The 27019-nt window shown below is 35.8% G+C and overlaps 6 protein-coding genes across 10 annotated transcripts; 3 read left to right on the forward strand and 3 right to left on the reverse strand.

The window, feature by feature from the left end:
* The first annotated feature begins 7 nt into the window (after positions 1 to 7).
* On the forward strand, positions 8 to 3530 carry LOC104730280 (cyclic nucleotide-gated ion channel 17). 2 transcript variants are annotated; one of them, XM_087478944.1, is made up of 7 exons: positions 8 to 291; positions 359 to 428; positions 696 to 1482; positions 1581 to 1882; positions 1991 to 2102; positions 2189 to 2425; positions 2560 to 3530. In XM_087478944.1, exons 2-7 carry the CDS (start codon positions 400 to 402, stop codon positions 3286 to 3288), a joined length of 2196 nt encoding a protein of 731 aa, XP_087335070.1. In that variant the 5' UTR covers positions 8 to 291; positions 359 to 399; the 3' UTR covers positions 3289 to 3530. The 2 variants fall into 2 exon arrangements, with proteins under 2 accessions (XP_087335070.1, XP_010447729.2); XM_010449427.3 differs by having other exon boundaries at positions 23 to 428.
* A 3766-nt stretch (positions 3531 to 7296) lies between these two features.
* LOC104730281 (protein SMAX1-LIKE 2) lies at positions 7297 to 10659 on the reverse strand. The gene is made up of 3 exons (XM_010449430.3): positions 9111 to 10659; positions 8771 to 9020; positions 7297 to 8681 (listed from the first exon to the last, which is right to left on the reverse strand). The coding sequence occupies exons 1-3, from the start codon at positions 10313 to 10315 to the stop codon at positions 7359 to 7361; spliced, it is 2778 nt and encodes a 925-aa protein (XP_010447732.2). The 5' UTR covers positions 10316 to 10659; the 3' UTR covers positions 7297 to 7358.
* Positions 10660 to 17493: 6834 nt separating this feature from the next.
* On the forward strand, positions 17494 to 20533 carry LOC104730282 (diacylglycerol kinase 7). 4 transcript variants are annotated; one of them, XR_015574883.1, is made up of 10 exons: positions 17494 to 17582; positions 17698 to 18081; positions 18494 to 18616; positions 18724 to 19114; positions 19211 to 19293; positions 19402 to 19472; positions 19572 to 19661; positions 19754 to 19841; positions 19923 to 20039; positions 20128 to 20533. XR_015574883.1 is itself a non-coding variant. In XM_019233410.2 (10 exons), exons 2-10 carry the CDS (start codon positions 17707 to 17709, stop codon positions 20284 to 20286), a joined length of 1485 nt encoding a protein of 494 aa, XP_019088955.1. In that variant the 5' UTR covers positions 17494 to 17582; positions 17698 to 17706; the 3' UTR covers positions 20287 to 20533. The 4 variants fall into 4 exon arrangements, 2 of the variants coding, with proteins under 2 accessions (XP_019088955.1, XP_087335159.1); XM_019233410.2 differs by having other exon boundaries at positions 19584 to 19661; XR_015574882.1 differs by having other exon boundaries at positions 17578 to 18081.
* A 143-nt stretch (positions 20534 to 20676) lies between these two features.
* LOC104730283 (uncharacterized) lies at positions 20677 to 21962 on the forward strand. Its single transcript, XM_010449432.3, has 6 exons — positions 20677 to 20847; positions 20953 to 20979; positions 21092 to 21154; positions 21443 to 21521; positions 21632 to 21677; positions 21786 to 21962. The coding sequence occupies exons 1-6, from the start codon at positions 20806 to 20808 to the stop codon at positions 21793 to 21795; spliced, it is 267 nt and encodes an 88-aa protein (XP_010447734.1). The 5' UTR covers positions 20677 to 20805; the 3' UTR covers positions 21796 to 21962.
* Positions 21963 to 22117: 155 nt separating this feature from the next.
* On the reverse strand, positions 22118 to 22797 carry LOC104730284 (pathogenesis-related protein PR-1-like). Its single transcript, XM_010449434.3, has one exon. It carries the CDS (start codon positions 22759 to 22761, stop codon positions 22267 to 22269), a length of 495 nt encoding a protein of 164 aa, XP_010447736.1. The 5' UTR covers positions 22762 to 22797; the 3' UTR covers positions 22118 to 22266.
* A 410-nt stretch (positions 22798 to 23207) lies between these two features.
* LOC104717167 (uncharacterized) lies at positions 23208 to 26579 on the reverse strand. The gene is made up of 15 exons (XM_010449435.3): positions 26397 to 26579; positions 26173 to 26252; positions 25949 to 26066; positions 25672 to 25850; positions 25512 to 25594; positions 25251 to 25435; positions 25080 to 25141; positions 24798 to 24906; positions 24609 to 24728; positions 24413 to 24532; positions 24196 to 24316; positions 23967 to 24123; positions 23804 to 23876; positions 23580 to 23707; positions 23208 to 23499 (listed from the first exon to the last, which is right to left on the reverse strand). Exons 1-15 carry the CDS (start codon positions 26476 to 26478, stop codon positions 23377 to 23379), a joined length of 1740 nt encoding a protein of 579 aa, XP_010447737.2. The 5' UTR covers positions 26479 to 26579; the 3' UTR covers positions 23208 to 23376.
* Positions 26580 to 27019: the final 440 nt, after the last annotated feature.

The following is a 27019-nucleotide window of genomic DNA, read 5'->3' on the forward strand; positions in this document are numbered from 1 at the left end:
ATTGTCTAATTAGTGTTTACTTGTACTAATGACTTTGATTAACTAAAACTATGTCACATAGTCAAATGTGTTGTTGACTTCTTGTCCTACTTATTTTTCCGATGGCTCAAATATTCCCAAAAGAAACAAATATCCTTTCCGATTTGCTTTTCTTTAAAGGTGTGAAATAAAAAGACAAAAGAAGATACGCTCCCTGACTCGTCCCGTGACTCAGTAAATTCCTTCCCTCGTTCAATCTTCTCCGGAGGAATTAAACAAAACCACGATTCATCTTTCTCAGATTTGAAACGAGTAAGACTGAGAGAGTGTGAAAGCAATGATTTTTATAAACTTCTGTTTCTAATTTTGCTTTGTTTAGATCAAAACGTGGTTTAGTTACTTGAGCTTGAGCTTCTTGTAATGGAGTTAAGGAAGGACAAGCTTCTTATGTAAGTTTTTATTTTCTTCTTCAGTTTCTGAATCCTCCGTTAGATTTACGTTACGGGTCATACTAGCTCTCTCTCATTAAAATTCGTGAAATTTTGATTAGCCCAGAAATAAAAATCAAAACTTTGCTTTAGATTTGTCTCTTTGTTGGATATTACAAGTGGAATTCTATTAAATCAAAAGCTCAAGTTTCGATTTTGGGTACTGGGTTATACTCTATTTTAGGGTTAAGATTACAGATTGGAGTTTTGTGTATTGTTGCTTTGCAGGTTTTATTCAGAAGGGAAAGAAAGCAAAGAAGCTATATGGGCAGTGAATGATCCAATGAGCAAATCTTATAAGCTCTCTTTACCTTCAGCACTAAGACCTGATCATCTCTTACCTGGAAATAGACTTAGATACACTGATGCTTCTAAAGTTAACAACAACAACAACAACAACAACAAGTCCAAATCTTCTAAAGTCTCATGGTACAAGACCATTCTTGATCCAGGGAGTGAGATTGTCTTGAAATGGAACTGGGTCTTCATTGTCTCCTGTATGGTTGCTCTTTTCATCGATCCGTTGTATTTCTTCGTGCCAGCTATAGGAGGAGATAAGAACTATCCCTGTGCAAGGACTGATACGAGTTTAAGTATCCTTGTTACCTTCTTCAGGACAATTGCGGATCTTTTCTACTTGCTTCACATTTTCATTAAGTTTAGGACTGGTTTCATTGCTCCCAATTCGAGTACTAGAGTGTTTGGTAGAGGTGAGCTTGTGATGGATCCCAAGGCAATTGCTTGGAGGTATCTTAAGTCTGACTTCATCATTGATCTCATTGCGACGTTACCACTCCCTCAGATAGTTATCTGGTTTGTTATATCGACCACAAAAAGTTACCGGTTTGATCATAACAACAATGCCATTGCTTTGATTGTGCTCCTCCAGTACATCCCTAGATTCTATCTTATCATTCCGTTGAGTTCTCAAATCGTTAAAGCGACTGGAGTTGTTACAAAGACTGCTTGGGCTGGAGCTGCTTATAATCTTTTGCTATACATGCTAGCTAGTCATGTATGATTATGAATAAAGTCCTCTCCTTTTACCTTCCAATACTATGACTATTATCGACAATATGATAACAAGGCTTTTGTTTTTTTTTGTTTGAGCAGGTGCTTGGTGCGGCATGGTATATATTATCAGTTGATAGATATACATCATGCTGGAAATCGAAATGCAACAAAGAAGATGGCCTTGTCAACAACTGTCAGCTCTATTACTTAGACTGTGATTCAATGTATGACGTACAACAGATGAATTGGGCAAATGTCACCAAAGTGTTCAAACTCTGTGATGCACGTAATGGCGAGTTCAAGTATGGGATATTCGGGAATGCAATCACTAAAAAAGTTGTGTCTTCAGACTTTTTTGAGAGATATTTCTACTGTTTGTGGTGGGGATTGCAACAGCTTAGGTAATTACAGAGATCATCAACAGTTAGTCTTTGATATATACTACTCTCCTTTTTTCGATTACAAGTTTTAAAATCTGATGGTCTTTTCCTGTTATTATCATATCCTAGTTCTTATGGCCAGAATTTGTCCACGACCATGTTCATGGGAGAAACCACATTTGCTGTTCTCATTGCAATCTTTGGTCTTGTCCTCTTTGCACATCTCATTGGAAATATGCAGGTATGGCTTCTTGCATTAGGTTAAGTTTTAGAAGTCTCTGCTTTTTTTGTTCTTATGTTTATTTGGCTTTGCCTTTTGTTTGTTAGACATATCTGCAATCTTTGACTGTACGGCTTGAGGAATGGAGGTTGAAGAAAAGAGACACAGAGGAGTGGATGAGACATCGCCAACTTCCTGAAGAATTGAGAAACCGTGTCAGGGGATATGAGCAGTATAAGTGGCTTGCAACAAGGGGAGTTGATGAAGAGATTCTCCTGCAAAGTTTACCCACTGATCTTCGCCGTGATATTCAACGTCACCTATGTTTAGATCTTGTTCGAAGAGTAAGCCTTTCTATTACTTTGTTCATGCAACAAATGGTTCAACTTTTACTACTTACACGTCAAGCTCTCTAAGTATGGTTGTAGTGCTAGTTGCGATAATTTATCGCAGAAATGCTTATCTCTGAATTATGCAGGTCCCATTTTTCTCTCAAATGGATGATCAGTTGCTTGATGCGATATGTGAGCGCCTGGTTTCTTCTCTATGTACTGAAGGGACTTACCTTGTACGTGAAGGTGACTTGATCTCAGAGATGCTCTTCATCATCAGAGGTAGACTCGAGAGTTCCACAACCAATGGAGGCAGAACTGGTTTCTTCAACACGATAATACTAAGACCTGGAGATTTCTGTGGGGAAGAGCTTCTTTCTTGGGCTTTGCTTCCAAAATCAACCTTGAATTTGCCGTCTTCTACAAGAACAGTTAGGGCATTAGTTGAAGTCGAAGCATTCGCTCTTCGAGCTGAAGATTTGAAGTTTGTAGCGAATCAGTTTAGGCGGTTACACAGCAAGAAGCTTCAACATACTTTCAGATTCTACTCTCACCATTGGAGGACTTGGGCTGCTTGCTTCATACAAGCCGCTTGGCGCAGGTACAAGAGAAGAGTTATGGAGAATAATCTCACTGCGATTGAATCGATGCACAATGAAGAAGAAGAAGAAAAAGAAGAAGAAGAAAAAGAAGAAGAAGAAGAGTGTGTTGAGCAGAGTCCTAGAACAAAGATGAACATTGGAGTTATGGTTTTGGCTTCGCGCTTTGCAGCTAATACAAGACGTGGTGTTGCAGCTCAGAGAGTTAAGGATGTTGAATTGCCTCGGTTTAAGAAACCCGAAGAGCCTGATTTCTCTGCTGAGCCAGATGATTGACTGATTACCAGAAAAGGAAAGCTGACTTTTATCCACAGGAGATTTTTATGACAAGAACACTACTTCACATTTAAGTTTACTGGTGTCCTTTGGAAGACATAAAGAAAGAAACTCAAGACGGGTTTTGGTTTTTGTACACTTAAAACATATTTTGTAATATAAGCTTGGAAAATTAGTTTTGTTGTACGATTAAAGAACTCGTTTCTAAATTCTCTGAATGTAAAGATGAGGAAGTAGAAATAGATTATGTGTACATATCAGTATCACAGTCAGAACTTATGCTACCGTAAACAGCTTCCCACAATTTCATGAACTAACAAGGAAAATAAAAGATGTGTGTAAGCCCACTCGTGAAAAGCCAATATGTCGTGGTAAGAAAAATGTTAAACTTCTTGAGCATGTTTTGCAAGAAGTTTATAAATAATATAAATGATGGAAAAATTTCTTTGGAAAATAATATAAAGAAAGTAAGGCTTAAGATCATACAAATGATGAGTTTGGTCCATGGGAATGTTTACCTGCTTTCTCTACTGACCGGGATGTCGGATCAAATCATAATCTATAATCTATATTACAAGATTACATACATATTGGGGTTTCCTTTTCGAAATGGCCGGCCACAAGACCGGCTCAATGTAATCATGGATTATGAGCAGTAGATTTAAAAAGTCTTAATATATTAATTCATTGAAATAATTTCTAGAAATTTCGAGTACACTACAATATTAAGTTATTAACATATAATTAGTGTTTCCGACCTTATTTGAAAAGCCAAAACATCTTTAACTGAGATTATGCAGTTTCACTGAAGTTAGTTATTCGACTTCTCATTTTAATTGTTAAAAGTAACCTATATATTATAAAAGTAGACATTCATGCATTATGCATATGTTAAGATGTGCCATAGTAGTTGTACCTTATAGTGTGTAGTTGCTCACTACATAAGTCAAGTTCATGTCCCCTTTACAAAAAGCTAAAATTCAACATTAGGTTTCAATCATGTAAGGTTGAGATCTGCGACCCCTTGGCCCTTTTAGTTATAATTTAATCCATACTTATATTCGTAAATCATTATCTTCACATACTTTTCACGGCTATAATTATAATAATTAAAGAGAAAAGACTACAAAAATATAGTACTCCCTCCGTTTCAAAATATAAGATGTTTTAGAGAAGTTTGTTGTTTCATAATATAGGATGTTTTCAAATTTCAATGCAACTTTTAGATTAGTTTAGTATTTTATATTATGCAGTATTGTTTCTGATTGGTTGAACTTGTTAAAAATAAAGATTTCTTAATCTGCGTGTTTTGCTTAAAACATCCTATATTTTGAAACGGAGAGAGTATTAAATAAGGAAACAGGTCTTTGAGTAAAGTTGCAGCATTTGCTGCATTATTTTATTTTCCACTTGAAGACTATTCAATTACACTCTCACATTGGTGTTAGAATGAGTTTCTTTTTGTCACTTCAAGATCAAGTATTGGCATGGTGTATGATGAATCTTTCTGTGAGATAAATTGAATCTAATTTAATATATAAGAATTCTCAACTACTGCAGTGTCGACTGCCTTAATCTTTCTTACTTTTGGCTGATGATATACTTAACTAAGAAAAATATTTAAAATAAGAAAGAGCTAAGAAGTGAGGAGACATAATGCAAATCCACCAAAAAAGATAGAGAGAGACCATGAGGTCCAAAATATATAACTAAACAATTGAACGATATAAAGGCATGTTTTGGTTTGTCTTCTCCTTGTTCTAGTGCTTCTCCTTGGCAAAAATCCTTTTTATTTCAAAATAATATTATAGTATATCCCCTTAATTATTTGTTGTCAATAATTAGGTTATGACCTGCTTTATTTCAAACAAATCCACATTTTTAATACTCAAAAAGTATCGGAGTATTATGTATAAAGTAAGTACCACAAAACTTCAGCCTTATCTTCCCACTCATAGATATTACTATGAGAAAAGGCAGTTTTGGAGGCTTTGTCTTCAAGTGTCTAGCAGGGAACCGAAGTTATTTGACTTACAAAAGCCAAAAGTATATCACGACTATTGCAGTAAAAAAAACACTGGTTGAGTAATTCAGAATACATCTAAAAACTTTCAAACAAATATTATAAGGTCTACAAAATATGTACTTCGTGTCGTATATCGACTTTCAATTATATGTACTATACAATAATAGAGACTACAATATTGAATTTGAAATTAGTCTGAATTTTCATAGATAAATCCAATATAAAATTCAGACTATGTGAAATTTTCACTACATGCATGCCTAGTGAATTTTCATAGATAAATCCAATATAAAATACAATAATATGTACAAGGCATATGGACCATGTGAATTCACTAGGCATGCATGTAGTTGTTAAGTGGTAGATATAGATATTAATGTCCAAAAGAGAATGTGACTACTCCTTTCATATTAGCTGTTAAATATATTAGCTAGTAGTTCGAGATTACATATGATTAAAATTAGATCTAGCAGTCCTAAATTGAAAATGAAAAGCTATGGCGTCATGTAGTTATAGATCACTAGACAAAGTGTCGTAGTCGTTTCATAGTTATCATACGTTTTTTGTTAGGTTTAAATTTATTATCGGTAGTTGACCGGTTTGTAGGTTGAGGCTTTGAATCAATTGGTCATAGTAAATGATAGAAATTCAAAGTATGACCCCAAGAGCACAAAAGAACGGACCGATCACACTACGTATGGTCCGATCGCATTTGAAATTTTGAACACGTTTTGGTAGTTTTCAACTTTGTTCTGAACTAATCGCGTATTGACCAAGTGACACTCAAAGACGACTACATTCCTATGAATCTAAAACCCAAATTGTGAAGATCCTAATTTAAACTCTATGAACTATAAAAAAAAGTTGAGTTTAAATCTAGATGTTAATACACTGTTGAAGATCCTATAGCACTGGACAATAAAAAACTTGGTAGATGCCGATAATGTAGATCAATATAAAACGTGACTAAATGTATTTTTTTGTTGATTTATATTTATCAATGGAGGAGAATATCCATAAATAAATTAAAACCTAAATTCTAAAAACTATGATGGTTTAAAGAATATGAGCTGTTGATTCAAAAATAAAAGAGTAGAATAAGTGCTATGAGATTAGAGTTTTTGATGTTTAAAATTTTAGAACTAAGAACAAAATCATGTCCAAATTTGTTGTATATAATATAAATATAAAGATACTAATAAAGTGATTAGAAACATCATATAGTGGAACAGCTCCACCGGAAACTATACAAAAATATCAAATGAAAACATGCACGAGGTTCCTTGAATTAGCTATCAAGTAAGAAAACAATATAAACCTTTTTTGTTAAAAAAAAAAAATCATTATCAATCTTCCAGGTTATTTCGAATGAATATTAAACCATTAGCTACAAAAAAAAATCCAATAAAAATGTCATACATATATAATTATATAAAAAAAGCTGTGAGTTATTTATTAGTCTGATATTGTCGAAGGATATCTTTAATAAATAATTTGGTCCATGGGAGTGGTTGGATTTGCTGCTTTCATTCTAAAAAGGTGAAATAAAGACAAACCACATACTAGCCGAACCCACCTAATATTTTTTTAAAAGTGTACAACTTTCTACTGAAATAAATGTCTCCTGAATATTACAAAACTTTATTACTAGTATATAGTTTTTCATAAAATTCGATATATACTACGAGACGATATTAATATATTCCACAAAACTCCAAGAAGTAACATACGAAAGAATAATCAAATGTAACCTTGAATTATAAAAAAGTCATATATCTACTATGTCCCCAATAAAACCTCTATTTGTTAATTAATTTCCCCTCGTTATTTTACCATTTTAATATCTTAATTCTTCATTCATAAGTCTGTGAGTTATTATTTTTAGCCGTTGATTTTGATTATTTTTTAACTGTTTAAATATTTTACCGAACTCTTCCTGACCCCGCCAAAAGACGGTTCGGAGACATCATAATATTTACATCTTTACCCTCACCAATTCTCATAATTACGAATCTATCTTTCACCGGAAACACACAAAAAAGAATCAAACGATCACCGTTCTGATACTACTCGGAAGATAACCTCCGGAGATTCTATCACTCAGATCATCTTCAAGCTCAATCCTAATCACTGAATCTTCCGTAGACGAAACTCGAGATTTCACGGTATTCAAACTCGAACCCATTGCTTCTTCAACCCATTCCTCTAAGCTGATCTTACTTAGCCAAATCGCACCAGCTATTCTCTCTAAAGCATCGTCTTCAATCTCCACGGTACCGTTAGAGAAACGTTTCTTTAAAGATTCCGCCGTACGGTTCTTGATCGAATCGAAATCAACCGGTCTAAAGAGTATGGTATCATCTGCTAACGCCACTAGCTTCTGAACAAGGTTGCCATTATTATCTTCTTGATCGTGCTCGACCGTTACATCGCTTGATGAATCGAATTCGGCTGCCTCGTTTAAGTCGAAACAGATCTCTTTCCTCTGCTTTGTTTGTTCATTGTCGCTATAAAGCCAGTTCGGTTTTCGTTTACGGTTTTTGCTGCTGTTGTTGCAAACAGAGAGCCTTAACTGCCATCCTCTGCTCACCACCAGAGACTCTAGTCGTGTTTCATCGATAGGAGTAACGTTTTCAGCTGAACCGAACGATGAATTCGAGGTAAGGATTATAATAACGTTTCCTAGACTAACCTCGCGGCCATACGAATCACTGATTCTCCCTCGTTCCATCGCTAGCTTCACGTTGTTACGTAGCAATACATCCGCTTCATCGATGTCTTCCAAAACAATAACCGCAAAAGGGTTTCTTCTCACCGCTTCCGCGAATCTATCCAACGCTGTTTTACCACGGAGGTTTAAACCATCGTCAGTCCTGGAACCAGAACCGAGGGTGATGGTTATCGGTTGGCTCCCCGAGACAATATCTGATAACGCATATGCCATTTTGCTCTTCCCTGTTCTGTCTGGACCTGTAAACATCAACCATATATCACCCTTTGATTTCCCGTTCCCGTGTTTGCATTCTGTGATCGCTGCAGCTACCGAAGACGCTGCATCGTGCTGCCACCAAACGCTTTTCGCTAAGCCTTTTAGTAGCTTCTTGAACAAATCGATATCAAACGAATCTCCTAGCTTTCCGAAACACCCTTCTCTGGTCTTCTTCTTCTCTGGTGTGGATAAAACTCTGTTAGCCCGTCCAAGAACCAAATCCGTCCCGACCGGACTCCCTGGTGGAGTAATGTCCGATCTTGAGTTTAGTTTCATCACAGGCAACGTAGAAGAAACGATTCTTTCTGAATTCGAATGTAAACGGGAACACAAGTCATTCCATTTCTTCTGCAACTCCACAATCTGTTGATCTTTCCTCTACAACATTTAAACAAAATCAAATTAACATTCTCTTTCCTTCATAATAATATCTTGGAATGGAAACTAATTTTGTCAAAATAACTTACAAGTTTCTTGTCACCATCATCGTTGTTAGCTTTAGCGTTCTGCAACCACTGTGGCAAAACCGACCGGTTATTTCCGGTTAAATCTTTTTCCACTTTAGCTACGTCGTTTTCATAACTCTCCAAACACCGAGAGCAACAGCTCATTTTACTCATCGGAATCTGAAAGCTTCTCGTCGGAGATATTGACTCAATCGAAATAATGTTATTGCTTAATAACATAGCGTTGTTGTTGTTATTACTGCTCCCAAGTCTAACCAACACAAAAACATAAGTAAAAAATAAAAATTGAAACTTTACTCAAAAAATCAAAACTTCAAATTGAATAAAGAACCGAACCAACCTTGGGAACATCGCCGGAAGAGACGATGCTTTGGCGGCGATGGGCATAGCTTGAAGATCCCAATCATTCTCCATTGATGGATAATAAACTTGACATCGTAGATAAGTCTCACAAGTAGCTGTACCAATGAAACATAACCTTCCTTTGTATCTCTCAAGAAGCTTCCTCATCTCCGTCACAGCTCCGCCGTTCGCAGCCGGATGTTCCACTAACCATTTCAGATCGCCGAGATCAAGAACAACACCGCCACCACCACCGATCCGAGTCTCTACCAAACCGGAGATTTCGCCAAACCTCGTCGCTAATTGCGAAACTAACTCTTTCTCTAAACGGATCACCTTGAAGTCACGAAGCGGTCCGTCGGAGAACTCGCCGTTCTCGATCTTCTCGAGAATCTCATTCACTAGGATGTGAGGCTCTGAGTCTCCGACGAGAACCGGGTTACGTTTCCGGGTTCGGATCATAATCTCAATGACCCGTTTCGTTTCATCGGTCCTCCTCTGTACCATCATCATCCCAACGCCGTGTTGTTGTAACCGGGGATTGAGATAAAGATTCCGGTTAACCGGAGTCGGTACGGAACGATAACCAAACCCAATTGAAGACGGGTTTAAAATCCCGGTTTGTCTCGAGTTAGAAGAAACAGAGTTGTTACCAATCATCAACGACTGTTCGATCGCTGATTTAACGGCGGGGCTAGAGAAGCTAGCTTCACGCATGACCCGACTCACACTCGGGTCATCAAGAATCGATATTATAAGCTGCTCGAGCTCGACTTTAACGGCTAAGAGAGGTTGCTGCTGCTGCTCAGGACAACCACGTCGTTGATGAGCTTGAGCGCGTTTTAAAGCCGCGGTCAAAGCGTTAGAAAGAAGCGGTTCTTGCGTTTGAGACGGTGAAGAAGAAGAAGAAGACGAAGTAGTGGTTGTTGTTGTTGTTGTTGTAGATGTAGTAGGGAGGCGTTCGAGGGCGACGCTGAAACAGAGCTCAAGAGCACGACACTGGAGAGGGTGAGAAGAGTTAGGGTGAGATTTGATACAAGCTTGTCGGAGATAACCAGAGGAAGAAGATAAGAGAGTAGCAGCCACGTGGAGAGGCGTGGTGTGGCCATGGTTACGACGTGTTGCTTCGGCTATAGACTGGTTTAAAACAGTCGCTGCTTCCGGCGTTAGCGTTTGCTGTATTGTAACCAAATCTGCTCTCATCTTTAGCAAGAAAGAGTTTTTTTTTTTTTTTTGGGTTTCTTTCAACTTTTGTTTATCTTATAAAGAAGAAGGAGAAGAAGAAACCTTTGCATAAAGAACTTTTTGGACCGGCCAAGAAGATGTCAAAAAACTTTTTAAAGGGTCACGCAAAATGCATAGAGAGGAAGAAAAAAAAAAGAGTTGTTTTTAACACAAAAGGTGGCTTTTTACAGGAAAAACAAAAGGCTGATCAACAGAAAGGTAAAAAATAGATGCTTTGTTTTTTGAATTCTTTTTTTTGGTTGAAGGTTGGATCATTTGGCTTCTTCACAAAGAACTTTATAAAACGCTCTCATAACCTATTTGAAATTTTATTCGACGCCAAAGTATATTTTATAAGTGTTTAAAACTACGAAATTAACCTTTTTTGTATGAGTGGGACAAAATGCCTCAAAGTCATTAACTAGGTTTGAAAAAAAAAACACATAGTCCTAGTCCTATTTTCTTAATTAACATCCAATTACAATTCGTAACATTTTAGTTAAGATTCAAGTATCATTTTTTATTCACATACACTCAAATTAAAATACCAAGATATGTCTAAAAAGGTGGAGTACGATGCTCTGATTTCAGTGTCAATCTTGCGTAATTCTCTTTTTTTTTTTTAACTTTTTAACAGATACTAGTATTATTATTCCACTAATTTGATATTGATGTTACTACTTACTAGTACAACTGCTAAAATAAACGTTATGGAAAAAGAGAATTAATAATCCAAAATAAATTACTAATTAAATCAGATAAGTGTGGAAAAAAAGGTTAAAAAGAGGGGGGGGGGGGGGGGGAAAGGAGCGCAACTAATAAAGTTTTTGATGACGAAACAAAAAAGGTTGAATCTAGTCAGAGAGTAATGAGACAAAAGTGTTCACGCGTTTTAAGCCTTAGCGCGTGTACAATACCGCTTGAGTGTTTATTTGACTCGTGTGATCGGTGTATGTCACGCGCTATTTAAAACGTGAGTTCTGAGTTTTTGTTTATTCCCTCTTTAAAAAAATTTATAGTTTGTGTGGGTATTTTTGTATTTGAATATATAAAAAAGAAAAAAATCAGACACGCAATCCCTGCAAAAGGAATCGACTCAAAAAGCTTTTTTCACCTTTTTCGTATTTTTGCCTTTTTCTCTCTCTCTCTCTCTCTGTCTCTTTTCCGCCGATCTAAAAGGCTCTTTCTTTTTTAAAACCTTTTTTTTTTTAAGTAAGAGTTTTGGAAATTTTAAATTTGAGTCAGATAATCTTGTCACTATTATAATTTTGAGAATTTTTTTTGGTTTACATTATTTATGTTTTATTGAAATAAGTTTAGTTGAAGATATAACTTCACATTCAAGTTTTTTTTTTTTTTATTCATGCTTATAAAAAGTTGATAGAATTAGATTACAAGTTTTGTAGTGAATGATTGCTTCAGACTATTATAGCTTCTCTGTCTTTAAAATGTATATATATCATGTGCCAGTCTTCTTGCTTTTAGATTTGGGAACTGAAAATACAAATCCAAAATGTCACTATCCTTTTGTAACCAACATACTACTAGTCTACTACTACTATAAAACGTTTCTAATCAGGAAAACGAGAATAAGTATTTTCGTTTTTTATTTTACGGACCAAAATAAGTATAAGCAATTTGATACTATAGTATACACTTGAGTTATATACCATATCATAATAACCAATTGCTGCACGACAACTTGACATCCTTTTGGAACAAGGAAAGATAAATTACAAAGATTATTGAATTCTTTTATTGATCTTGTTACCAACTCACCTTGTACCATTATTTGGATAGAAGAATATTTAATGCAGAGACAAGAATGGTAAGGTCATCACATGTGCCGATGTGCTAAGCCGACCCAATAAATTCCGAGACCTATTTAATAACTCTACTCAAATCTTTTTGTGCTAAACTCACTCTTACTTCTTTCTACACCAAACATATTGTCTTTATTTCATTTGTTACCCCTCTCATCTCATCATTGTATTATCCATCCCTACGAAACTTAATGACTACTCTATACTTGTCCAAGATTCAAATATATTCAGAAACCAATAATGCCATAGACCACAAAATACATACATGGGAAATAAAATATTACATATATTCATGTTTCATACAACGATATACGTGTTTTTAATTACTTTGTTATTGATTTACTATGACATCCATCTAATTATATGCTAATACATCCATAAACAACGAATGTAAGGAGGTGATCAATAGGATTTCGGATTACGAAAATCTAGTATTTGTGACACTTGACAATGGAGGACAGGAGGAGAAACAAATCCTTGCAAGTAGTCGAATCAAGTTACTTTTCCATGCGATTTACCATCGTCATGAAATATTGTAGTCGCTGTATAAATCAAAATTAGCTTTACAAATATCGTAATCATTTTTTTATAGAAAGAAGAAAAGGTAGAAAGATAAAATAATTGGGGAAAGAGTAACGCACGCTTTGCCTTTAGGGTTACGCGTTTATCGAGTTCTTCACTCACTTTTTAACCAACTCCTTTGCAGCCTTTTTACACCAAACTTTTCTCTGTTATACTCCTCTCTTGTCCAGTTCCACACCTCTTCTTTCCAACTTTCGAATAATCTCTTTTAATTATTACCCGTAGCCATGATTAAAAAAATATTTAGGAATCCTGCAATTAAAAATAGATATTATTTCAAATGTTCCGCTAACATTGTCACTAATCTTACTATTCATTTAGCTTTGTTCACTTGCAACTTACATATGTATACGAACATATGATTATCTGAACAGCTATATGAATCATATACAAACATTTGATTATCTGAACAGCTATATGAATAAGACTACCTTCTAATTTGTGTTCTCCAAACGCTTGGCGTTACATCATATTTAGCCATATTATCCAATCTAAAGAGCATTCTCTGTTGAATGGTCATATAGCCTCGATAAGCCAAAGTCGCTCAAACCCCTAATCTTTGATCAAGATCAAGCCAAATATCTCGCTCTTGCTCTTAAAGACTGATGAATAGATCTTTGAAGAGACAACGCTTCCGCAGCTTGAACTTAATACTATTAAAACCCTCACACACGAATTTTTATTTTTCATGTACATGAAACATAGTATAAAGTATAAACTATAAAGATTAACTAACCCGCTAAATAGCATAATGTAAACGGATGCGGACTTTATGAATAATCGTCTTCGTAATCAGAATTGGACTATTTTCGAGTTGACCTATTGTTCTGGTTTACATTGCAAACCGAATCAAATGTACCTGTCTACGACCGGGTCTTTGGGTTCTCGGATCCAAAATAATGGTCTCCGAGACAACGGAAATTGTCGTGTAGCGATGGAACAAAAATAATAAAGCTGACGCAAAGAAGAGAATAGTTTTATTGTGGAGAAAAAAAAGTGCTTGTTTGAAAAGAAGTTAAAGAGTTTCAGCTTTCTGCATTTATTACAACTTCACGTACAACTCTTGTCGACCTTCTTGTGTCTGTCTATCTCCATTTTGCCCTTTATCTCTGTCTTTTGAATAATTACTAAAGTGAGCAAATAAAAATCGTACAATACAAATAGTAGTTTTTCTTTTCTAACTTCGTTAAATCGTTGAATGTTCGAGTTTTGTTGTTTCCTTCCAAATTTTACTAGTAATCTTTTTTCACCATAATATTGTAGGCCAATAAAAGATGAGAGGTACCGACTAGTTGTGCAATCAATGCATTCATCATTACAAAAGTTGAATTCTCTTTGACGCGTTAGGGACTCCCCAAAAAGGTCTACCTTTTCCATTTTAAAGGAGCACAAAATTTAAATGCGATTTCTTTTTCCATAAGGTACATGATCATGGGGCAGATGAAAAAGCCTTCGTCAAAGGCTACTTATTAAACATATAGAGACTATCATATGCAGCGCCATTTAGATTTTTCACTTGTCCAAAGTCTTTTTTTCTGATTCATAATTCAAGAAAAAATGAAACATCCGAGCGCTAAAGATGTAGAACATCGGAAGACAAAACTTTCAGCAAGTTAATTTTTATTTTATAATGTTTCTTTTTGTGTAACGTTTTGATTTATATTTCACCAAATTCTATCATATGTTTTGTTGTTTAGTACTATAAAAAATTAATGCCACATGAAGATTGAGCTTGTGGGTTTTGATTTCATGCGATTACCTCTTAAAGCCAAATAGTGCAATCCATTTAGTGTAAAATTATACTTACGACTAAATATAAGATTTATCGACCATCGAAAACATTGATTCCATGGAATCTTTTTATTGTTCAGCTATTTTAGACATTTTGGAGAGTCCATTGGAACACCTAACAAAAACAGTCCCCACATTTACATAGTTAAAGAAAAATAAGCATCACTGTTTTAAACCCAATTGTTCTTCCACTATGGTGACAAACAATACTTATATTTTTCCGACAAAACATTTTTTTTTTATATGAACGTGAACTGAAATTTCATCTTTATTACTACAGTAAGCGATGGAATGCTAACGTTTTAATAAGAGGTGTTGTACTGAAAAAAAGGCTTCAAATGAAAATTAAACCATAAGTTGACGTAAAAAAAAAACGATGATCATAATTCATATAGAAAGGGCCTCTCCATGTAGAAAAATAGTTGATGCTTCAATGATCAGAGGCAAATTAAAATCTGTAATGAAGGATTTATTCAAAAGTTAAACTAATTTGTCATTAAGCTACGAAACCTATTCTTAAATCTCAACTAAACCCATTAAGTTCATTATTGGTAGGGCAGAATCACATCGATGGCTCGCTTTTCTTTCTTATATAATAAATACAAATTCTTAGGTGTACTTTAGGTGATTCAAGTGTCACATGATGCCATACTTATTTCTTTCAAATCATCCTTAATTACATTAACTTTATTTATTTATTCATTTTCTAATGATATGCACTAATCTTTGAAATTACGTAACTTCAACAACATATACAAAACTTGGATGTATGTGCATCCATGCGTAACTAAAATATCAGCATCGTCCGAATTCATGACTCGAGTTGATATACACAAACCACGCTAAATTAGACCCAAAAGTCAGTCTATCGATTAAATATTAATTTGATTTAGGCAATTGTTTAATCGATAATTCGATATAAATATAATAGTTTAGTTCTAACTTCTAAGTAATATAATCCGGATCAAACAAAAATCCCACGTCAAATTTTTGGTCCACTATAGTCTACAATACCCAAATGTTCCAAACAAGGGTAATGCGGGTTTGAGGCTTCAGCTATATTTTTAAAATGCTTAAGTGAGTTGGTTAGGGCTGCTTAGCTTCTTCCTTTGACAGTGAGGTTCGACTACTGGAATCTATAAAATGTAGCATTGGGTTCATATGCCAATGCCGACAGATTTCGTTCCGCTACTTCGAAATGCACGAGTCCATGTGGATTATAGCATGACGTGTAGTACTTTTTTTTTTAGTCCTTGCAATTTAAATTCTTCAAGATGAAGAAATATAAGAATTTTGATTCCGTTCAGAAATAAGGAGTTGAAAATTGATTCTTAAAATATTTGGAATTTGTTTCTTCAACTCGTAAAATCCTTTCTTGGACGCGGTTTCGCGACTTTGACGTTCAGAAAATGTGAATGTATAGTACATGTCTACCTTCTTCCCCTCTTACGTTGACGGTCGACAACTTTTTGCAAGTCGTCCAATTTCCATTTCTGTCATATTCATTTTTTTTCCACTTCAACCTATTTATATCTTCACTATATGCTAATATACTCAATTTAATTAATTTCCATTGAAGAAAGATCCAATTTGAAATTCATATGAAAGCGACCAAATTTTATTTATGACTGGAAAAGGATGCCTAACCAATAACAAATTAACAATAATGAATTTCATTAGCATTTGGATGTATTAAAAAATCCTGGAAATAATTATGTTGGTCCATATAAAAACTAACTTATGTATGAGAGAATTAATAAACTGGATTTGAAGTTTAGTTCCTTTGTATTTACACCTATTAATTAGACCATAAAACCATTAACCAATATGTTGTAATGGGCTTTTGAAAAATTAAGATAACAGTTGTATGGATCCTAAAATTCAACACCTCAGCCCATGCGTGAGTGGACTCCTCAGCCTACTAAACCAATAGAGCAAATCAGGAACCGCACCGGTGTGATTCCAATCAACATATAAATTTCGTTATATATATAATACATCTCTAATTTAGTAAACTAGAGAGTCCGTAGAAGACAACACAAAAGGAGCGAAAACACATAATTCAGGATCAAACCGGTGAAATTTAGCCGCATAATTTAAACATATATGTTTATAACTCTTTATGGTCAAAGTCTCTTGACTTGACTCAAACAACAACAACAACACACAGTTACACTTCATGGCACCCTCCATTACTGTATATACTTGTTTTTACTCAGTTGTTAGTACGTAAAGACTGATACCATCGACAAGTTACTCTTTGTTTCCATAAAATCAAAGCCAAGAAAAGTTTTAAAGAAGCCGGGTAGGTGACGTGAGGAAACAAATGTCGTCGAAATAATATATATGTAACTTTGTAATCCACATAATAATGTATGACTCTAGTCTCTCTCTACTCTCTAGCAAATGAAAAAAAATTTCAAATAAATGGTTATATCATATATGTAACTCACCGGTTATTAGTTAATAAGGCAAGATGCAATAAATGTATAAATGCCTATCTCCTAACCAGAAAAGAAAATGAATATTTTGGACAGCTTCACGATCTAACACACACACACCAAGTCACCAAGTAGGGCAATAATCATAAATATGCCCATATGTCATACTGGCATAGTCCCACTGCTACATTAATTGTCCCTTTTACCCTTTTTTACTAATCTTGACGTGAGAAGCAGCATTTAATACAATCTTTCTATAAACTTACATATTCGTGTATCAATCAAATTTTGCAGATATTTTTAGTGGCTTCACTTAAAGGTAAGAAATTTTGACCAAAAAAAAAAAAAAACTTAAAGGTAAGAAATTTTGACCAAAAAAAAAAAAAAAACTTAAAGGTAAGAAATAAATTTGTTCCTTGTCAGTCGCCTTAAAAAATGGTCACAAGAAAAATCAAAGACTTAATAGTGGCAGTTCTGTAAATCCGTGTGCTAAAAAGGGTATTTTTGTTTTCATAAAAAGAAACATTAATTTTCGGGGAAATCTAGACACGTTTAAAAATACGACGAACATCGAAGTACACCAGTTTTGATTTGCTCTGTCTTCGAAAAGTAATCTTTTATAGTAGTAAAAAAAAAACAAAACCAAACTGTCATATCACATTTTATTGAATTAGTCTATTTGTTTTGTCTTCACAATTTTTGTTTTTGGTTTTGTTTCTCGAAGGATTTGATAATGGAGGAGACGCCGAGATCAGTGGGAGAAGCGTCGACGACTAATTTTGTGCCAGCGGAGACACGACCGTCGGCGAAGAAAGATGCGGTGACTATGAAAGGTTGCGGTTTTGCTAACCTTGCGTGGGTTGGTGTAGATAGAGAGGAGCTTCGAGGGAGGTTAGCTATGCCTGAGTATCTCCGTCTCGCTATGAGAGATTGTATCAAGCGGAAAGATTCAACGGCGGTTCCTGATCATTTGCTGTTACTTCCTGGCGGCGCTGCTGCTGAGATGGCTCCTCACGCTCCAATGGTTGTGTTCATTAACCCGAAAAGTGGAGGTCGTCATGGTCCTGTTCTTAAACAGAGGCTTCAACAGTTGATGACCGACGAACAGGTCAATGAGCTCACTTTACTAATTTTGCTGAGCTCAGTTTTTTGAAGAGGATCTTAAAAAATCTAGATTTGGGTTTTAAAGACTGTTGGATTCACTCTGATCTGAGAGCTAACCACATTCTTATTGTTCTGACATGATCAGCTCTTTTGTTTTTTTTTTCTCTCTTTCATTCTGTTTAGGAGAAGTTATTTTTAGACTGTTCTGTCTTAGTTGATGTTCTTTGGTAGTGAAGGTTATAAATTTTCTTATCATGCAATGGTGGAAACTTTATTTCTTGGATCGTTGTAGGCAAATCTATGTTGTTGTTTGAAGGGTGACATAGTTTGGAGTTTTGTGAAGTTATTTTATGTGTGTGTTTTTGGTACTTGGTACTTAGTTTGTGATAGCTCATGTTGGATTTGTAATTTTACAGGTATTTGATCTCACAGAAGTGAAGCCTCATGAATTTGTACGGTACGGTTTGGCATGCTTGGAGACATTGGCAGCCAAAGGAGATGAGTGTGCAAGAGAATGCAGAGAAAAGATGCGGATCATGGTGAGTATATATATATACACTTACTTCCACATCATGAATGCTTTACGTTTAGCAATAAGGATTAGATTTGCTAAGTTAGTGGCAATGGTGCTTGATGATGATGATAGGTAGCAGGTGGTGATGGTACTGTTGGTTGGGTTCTTGGATGTCTTGGTGAGCTTCACAATGACGGTAAATCACATATTCCTCCCGTTGGAGTTATCCCTCTTGGTACAGGAAATGACCTATCCAGGAGTTTTAGTTGGGGTGGTTCATTCCCTTTTGCTTGGAGATCTGCTATGAAAAGAACATTACATCGAGCAACTTTGGGTACCGTTTCTCGATTAGATAGCTGGAAGATTGTTGTGTCGATGCCATCTGGGGAAGTCGTTGATCCTCCTTATTCTTTGAAGCCTACAACAGAGGAAACTGCACTTGATCAGGCTTTGGATGCTGATAAAGATGTACCTCCTAAAGCAAAGTCCTATGAAGGAGTGTTCTACAACTACTTTAGCATAGGTTTGTAACTTTTATCTTTTCATATGCTTAACAAGTTTCTACGTATTAGTAGTCCTTTTTTGGTAATTTGTTGTTTTCTTTTCTCGTGTTGTCAAGGTATGGATGCTCAAGTTGCATATGGATTCCACCATCTTCGCAATGAGAAACCATACCTAGCTCAAGGCCCTGTTACAAATAAGGTTGCTATACATCAGAATCTTCATTCTTGTCTATGTTGCTGTAATTAGTTGTTTTTTTTCCGGTTTTGTAATGAGATTATGAATCACACACTAGTTTCGGTTTTGCAGCTTATTTATTCAAGTTACAGTTGCACTCAGGGTTGGTTTTGCACGCCTTGTGTCAGCAATCCTAGTTTAAGGTTAGAGCATTTCCATTTTTCAGTGAAGAGAGTAAAAGCCTTTTTGTTTTCCATGTTCTACTAAAACTTCTATCCCTTAAGTTGACATGTTGTGGTAAGATGAATTTGCAGGGGACTTAGAAACATTATGAAAATACACATTAAAAAAGCAAATTGCTCCGAATGGGAAGAGATCCATGTTCCTAAAAGGTAATTTATAAACTAATCTTAATCATTGGTTAAAAACTAAAGCATGGCTTCACTTACAAGTTACAAATCTCTTTGGTTTGGTTTTGTATCAGCGTGAGATCGATCGTGGTATTGAATCTTTACAACTACGGAAGTGGAAGACATCCATGGGGTAATCTCAGACCAAAATATTTAGAGAAGGTAACGTTTTTATTCATAACACTAACCTTTAGTTATATATCTTCTCCACAAGCTTTTAACAAGAATGGTTTTTTATAACAGAGAGGATTTGTGGAGGCTCATTGTGACGACGGACTTATAGAGATATTTGGTTTAAAGCAAGGTTGGCATGCTTCATTTGTAATGGCTGAAATCATCTCAGCTAAGCACATTGCTCAGGTATTTAAGAAAAAACCACTCAACAACAGTTTCTCTCTAAAATAACCGGTTCAACCTCGGTTTTGTTGATCTTTAATTGTTGATTTAGGCGGCTGCGATTAGATTTGAACTAAGAGGAGGTGATTGGAAAAATGCCTTCTTGCAAATGGATGGTGAGCCATGGAAACAACCGATGAAGAGTGATTATTCGACTTTCGTTGAGATCAAAAAGGTTCCTTTTCAATCGTTGATGATCAACGGTGAATGATCATGAAAAAAAAAAAGAGAAAAAAAGAAGCATATGATTCTTTTTAGTATTTCTTTGGTCGATCAATTAGTGATCCTTTGTTCAGCTTTATGATGCTGTTCTTGTTGTTGTGTTGTTATGTGCTAGTGAAGCATTTAACTTTGTGTATTTATGTATTGAAAAGATGATAATTTATGATAAAGTTTCAGTATTTCTTCTTTGTATACAATTAAGATTCAAAAGGAATCATTTGAATGTGTTGAGAAAATTTCTTGTCTTTGAAATCTTGTAAATTTTTTTCTGGCAGATACTATGGGGTCTAACCAGTTAAATTAAATATTCATGGGGGGAAATTGAAAAAGGAGAGAAATTTTGAGGGTTAAGAAGCTAAATATATCAAAGTTGAAAAGTGAGAACTTTTTGTTTCTTCTCTCTATCGGTAGGAAGAGAAAAAAAAATCAGATTTTGCAAAAAAGAAAATTTAGGGTTTAAGAAATCTTTCTTCAGTGAGTTTCGAGCTTCGTTCCAACTTCAGCAGCCATGGCGAGCACCAAAGTTCAGAGGATTATGACTCAACCTATTGTAAACTTTCTCGATTTGATACTCTCTTTTTTTGTTTTTTGTGTTCTTGTCTCTAAATCTCGCTCTGTGTTTAGTTTAACTAACTCTTTTACTTTATGATTTCAGAATCTGATCTTCAGGTTTCTCCAAAGTGTAAGTGTTAATACGATTACTCTCATTAGTTTTGTTGTTGTTACTCGTTCTCTGTTTGGGAAAACCATCGATGTGTTTACTTATAGAGAGTCTGGTTTGCTTTATAATGCAGAAAGCTCGGATTCAGATTTGGCTTTTTGAGCAGAAAGATTTGAGGATTGAGGGACGTATTACTGTAAGTCTCAATATCCTCTTTCGGGAATAGCTTAAAAATTGAAGCTTTTGGCTTTGTTGATAGTCTAAAACTATAAAATTTGGCATGCTTTGTGTTTACATTATCACTAGTGTGATCTAAGGTAGACTTTTTATGTGATATGTAACATTTGGAATTTGTCATGATGTCGTTTCTATTTCTTTTTCGAACTTTCATTGGTACCACTGATTTAGTGTCACGATGGAGCTAGATTGTTTATACATTGTCTGATATTTGTAAGATAGCAATTAGTTCTTCCCTACTCTGCAGGGTTTTGATGAGTACATGAATTTGGTGCTGGATGAAGCTGAAGAGGTAAGCATCAAGAAGAAGACCAGAAAACCACTTGGTGAGTTGATTGTGACTCTTTGAAACCCTTCTTCTACAAGATTCCGGTTTGCATTTCTTACATGGTTTTCGTAATGGTTGATGCTAACTTGCATATATACTGGATTTCAGGAAGGATTTTGCTTAAAGGAGACAACATAACTCTGATGATGAACGCGTAAGTATCATTTATCCTCTCATTTGTTTCCCATTCCTTTCAAGTCTCAATTCTGCTCTCCCTGGATGTAAAGATATGTAACTCAATCAATCTTATATCTTATTACAGGGGAAAGTGATGTCTGTTGCAATGGAGGAATGATCTAACTATATCGGATGGTTTAAGAGTTCTTGTTTCCTCTCTTGTTTCCTTTGGGAATAGTTGTCTTTTTGCTTACTGTCATATTGAAAAAATTCATTTGCAAAACCTTTCATGAGAAAAAAAAAAAGTTTCTTACATAGAAAACTCAAATCCAAGAATATCGTAGTTGTTAACCAATGTCTAACATACTTTTGTTTAGATCATAAGCTAATAATTTGCTGTCCAAAATCTGATAGTTAAATAATTTGTTAAGTCTTATTAGCCAAAAGAATCCTCGCATATAAACACACATAAGAAAATGTCGGACAACATGAGTTATGTTATTTTACCGATCTCTCGTTAAACTTGGAACCAATAAAAAAATAACATTGTATACAAAAATAAAGAGTTAAAACGCAAGAACAGCCTCTTTACGCATGAGTTTTTGACATATACAAATGGATCAAACTCAATAAGGCTTCCTACCAAGAAAATTCCCCGGGGGATCGTAATTGCAAGCCAAGAACACGCCTCCCCCGCCATTGCAGATCACGTGAGCGCAGCCAATCCTTTGTGTGTTCTTCCATACAATTTGTGTGTAATGGCCACACATCTCGGCTTTGCAAGAGTTAGATCTATAGTTATAGCTCCTTGCTTCAGACAACCATCCATAGGCGGCTTGAGCTGGACTCCAACTCTTGCCTGACCCCCAAAAGAGATTCTCACCATAGGGTCCATTGGAATGGATCAAGGCGCAGTCACGGCGTCTCTGGTTAGCCCACCATTGCGCGTAACGTGCCAATTTAGCGTCCCATTTTAGCGGTTTGAGCCTTAAACGAGCTCTTACTGCGTTTTGTGGACCCATGAACTGTTGTTGGTAGGTTGCGCAATGACAACATGTTACAAGAAGTATGAGAGTCGTGATTATAACCGAAACACCACTAATGTGTTTTGGAGGAGCCATCTCGGGTGAGGCTTGAACTAATGGTCTCTGGCTTGGTTTTATATATAAGCTTAAAATCGTGAAGAGAATTTTGTTTGTACGATTTTTAAAATATTATAAGGGGGAAAGTGTCAACTCTATGATTAAGTGGTGTACATGTTCGATTATGATAGCCACATTTGAATTTGTTTTGAATTCTTAGATTTCGTGAATAATTAAGTATGTATTATAGTAATTTTATATGAGTTTAACGTATAGTTTATGCATAGTAGGTATATTAATATTATAGATTGGCCACCCGAAAAAAGTCTTGGGGTAAGAAGATTTACAATAAAGAACCTTTCGTTAATAGTATAATACAGTATAAGATAAGTATATTTTTTTTGGAACTAAGTCAGCCAGCAGTAGTTGGATATCGATGTTTCATCTTCTTTATTATCTACTTACATTATTGAACCAAAATTAACTTTTTGAAAGAATATATAGTCTAAGTAAAACCACATGTAGCATGACATTATGTAGCATTTTATGCAGAGAAAGTCAAGAAAGGCTATCCAAGCCAGTTATTATTAATGTAAAAGTAGCAAAAGAGAGTTTGTTGCAGAGAACTATACAGTTTTTGGTTGATCAGGGACACTATGCAAGAGCTTCGGCGATGGTGGAACGGTGAGACAATTGCTGTTCGTAGAGGTCACGGAAAATACGGTATTTGGCGTCGTGATACTTCTTAATCTTAGGGTCTGATGATGGATGGACCACCTGAAATCCATCACAAGCGGTCAGCATAACCAACATGATCGATGTATATAATGAGTAATGAAGTTAGAAAAGCATATTACTTGTCCAGCTGCGTTAAGAGCTTTCATGGCATCATGGAGACTAGGATAGTTCTTGCAAGCAACTGCTCCAAGAATTGCTGCTCCTAAGAGAACAGACTCGCTTTCTCGTGGAAGAATAATTGGACAACCTGCCAATAGACCAATCCAGTAAGATTACTCCTAGTCCTTGATTTTTTACTGATTAGAATATAGAAGAGGAATAATGAGTGTGGCTAGTGATATACCAACTATATCAGCATGTTCTTGGATGAACAATGGGTTCTTTGAAAGGCCGCCACAAGCAAGCAGTGTATCAATCTAACACCAAATGCAGAGACAGAGAAATATGAGAGATGCCTTGTACTGTTTCTATAGAGCAATGTGTGAAGAAATGCAAAGAAATCTTACTTTGTGACCATGCGCATTGCAATGCTCTACAATATGACGTGTACCATATGCGATTCCCTGTATTGTGGCGAGGTATAGTAGAGCCAACTGCTTCTCGGATGTGTCAAGAGTCATTCCGAATATGACTCCTTTCGAATTTGGGTCAGCAACAGGAGATCTGTAACACAGCTTTGAATCAATTTTAACTCAAGAGGGAAGAAACAGAGCAGCATCTCTCTGTTTTAGTTACCTGTTTCCGTGAAAGTCGGGAAGGATATGCATGTCTGAGGTAAGGGCAGCTATAAATGGTGAACTTGTATCTTCAGCCATAGTCTTCAAAATGTTCTTCAGCAGTTCAAACACAGAAACTTCTGCAAGAGACCAAGACAAAAGCACTCAACCAATGTCATGTCAACATAAGTGAAAATAAGGGGAAATAGTCAAAAATATCAGATTTGGTTTGTTACTCTGGGAAGCAGCACGATTGGCAAGACGAGGAGAAGCAACATGATTTTCGATGATGTGATCAAGTAAAGCTCCAGTGGCACTTTGTCCTCCTTCTGTAAGCCAATACTCCGGAACCATTGCTGCAACAGTTTTGGTGAAACAAGAGTGAGATTATATATATCAAAAAGAAAGAATACAGATCAAATGTGTATGTACCTGACCAAAAAGGCCCCCACACGCCAGGGATAAATAGCTTTTCACGGGAAACAGCCATATGGCAAGTTGATGTTCCACATACCAAGACCATTCGAGAGCATAAAGTATCCACATCTGAATCTGAAAACGCTAATCCTTAGGGACTGATACATCACATTACGCTATACTAATATAGCAAAGTATGTTTACCTTTGGTCAAGGAGTCCGAATCTGATTTACTTTCCATTACTCCAACACCACCGGCATGAGCATCAATGAGTGAAGTCCCAACAGGAGTTCCAGCCAACAGGCCCAGTTCCTGTGAATAATGAAAAAAAGAAGGATGAGAGCCGGTAAATAGTAACAGAATGAATACATAGACCAAAGAAGTAGGCATACTCTAAGACCTACATAACAAATAAAGTGCTTGCTCTCGTATCTAAACACCTCTATTGTCTTAAATTATCAGAGGTTTCTCAGTCAAAAACTTACCTTAGCAGCGGATGCAGTTAGACCATTACCCAGTGGATGTCCCGGAAAAGCTACACTTCGTCCTATATAACAATAGAGATAACATTGTTACAAGGTAAAAGTAGAGATTTCACAGTTCCTCTAAGAGCCTTTCTTAACAGCTAAAGCAAACAAAAAAATAAATAAGCATACCGATCTTAGCATGGTGACCATCTACCAAATCGCCTAAACCAATTTCTTCCCAGAACTCATCATCCCATCCACACGCTTCCATATCACGAGAAGCCTTCTCACCCATCTGGTGCATGTGTGCATGGCCAAGATAAGTCCATTTGCACACTGTTGTGCACAAACTACGTGTATCATCTCCAGTAGCTCTAGCAGGAAACAAAAAGAATCAGAGACCGCAAAGACAAATATGAGGGATCAAAAAGGCTTGGTGGCGTGGCGCACCTGTAAGATAGCCAATCACTCAAGTCCATCCACTTATAAACCATTGACCAAGACTCCTTAAGATTTTCTTTCACCCATAGAAGCTGCAAAAGGAGAACTCTTTTGTGTTATTGCCATCACACAAACTACTCTGAATCAAGAAATATTTATTAACCTATACCTTTGGTGGCTCCATTTCAGGAGAAACACCGCCACCACAATACTGCAAGACAGGAGAATTAAATGAGTTGATTCTCTCAGCCTGCTGAACAGCTCTATGGTCCATCCAAACAATAATGTTCCTTCTTGAATCACCACTCCAAGACACAGTAACAGGGGAACCCTCAGCATCTACCGCCACTACAAACAATAAACAACGTTACATATATTGTTATATAGTAAAGTTTCCCTTGTAAAACACACAAAAGGGTTCTAAATAAGTAGATGCTACTACAAACCGAGAGAGCAAGTAGCAGCAAAGCCAATTCCTTTGACTTCCAGTTCAGAGACATTAGCAAGAGAGCAAGCAGATTTCACAGCTGCACAAACCGCATGCCAAATATCTGTTGAAGATTGCTGTTCCAATAAAAAAAAACAATCATGAACCTCTCTCTCTCTCAGGTCTCTCTATAACTAATAAAGTCATGATCTTTCTTTATCCTAAATTCCTAATATAAATTACCTCAACACAGTCCCCATCCTTCCAAATCTGAATAGGGCTACTAGAAGAGCCTAGAAGCTTACCATTTTCATCGAACAAACCTGCATCAAGGTATCAACTTTAAAACTGAAATCAAAATTTCATGGCCAACAAATCAAGAGGGATCATTCTCTTAACGCATCTTAGAACCACACAAATTGAAGAAGAGATTGAATATATATAACTCGGGAAGAAGGATCTCTCACCGGCACGGGCGCTTCCAGTGCCAACGTCGACACCGAGAAAAACGGAACGAGACGGCAGTGGATTTAGCTCAGCTGTGGTCATCTCTCATCTGTACTGAACAACTCAATCTTGGAAGAAGCTATGGAGAGGGACCTACTACGACATATCCTATTTTATTTAATTTTTATTATTTAACAGCAATAGTATTAATTAGGTGGTTAAACCAAAATAAAAGAAAAGAGAGTTTTTTTTGGTATTGTAGAAGTTACCTATAAATGGTTTTAGTATATTCTAATAATTTTTTTTTTCTTTCTTGTAATGTTGTTTTTTAAATGGATCAATTAATAATTCTGGTTATCTAGATTTACGTGTGTTTTGACTTTTTTAGGCAAAATGAGTAATTTAAAATTTTAGTTTAAATACGAATTAGTAGTAATACTAGTGGAACAAGAAAATATCGAAAATCGCATTCATATAAATAGTTTTGATAAAATAAAATGAAGACTCTCACTCGTTAATTTAATTGATCGTGTGCAAGCAAACGTATTCTTTAATATCTATTGTTGACCAGTTCAAAGATCAGAATTGGAACGTAGACAAAAATTAATTTCTGGAGAATTAAATTAATTTCATTTTAGCCAAC

Source organism: Camelina sativa, chromosome 12 (assembly GCF_030686135.1).
Source record: "Camelina sativa cultivar CO46 ecotype springtype chromosome 12, ASM3068613v1".
NCBI classification, from domain to species: Eukaryota; Viridiplantae; Streptophyta; class Magnoliopsida; order Brassicales; family Brassicaceae; genus Camelina; species Camelina sativa.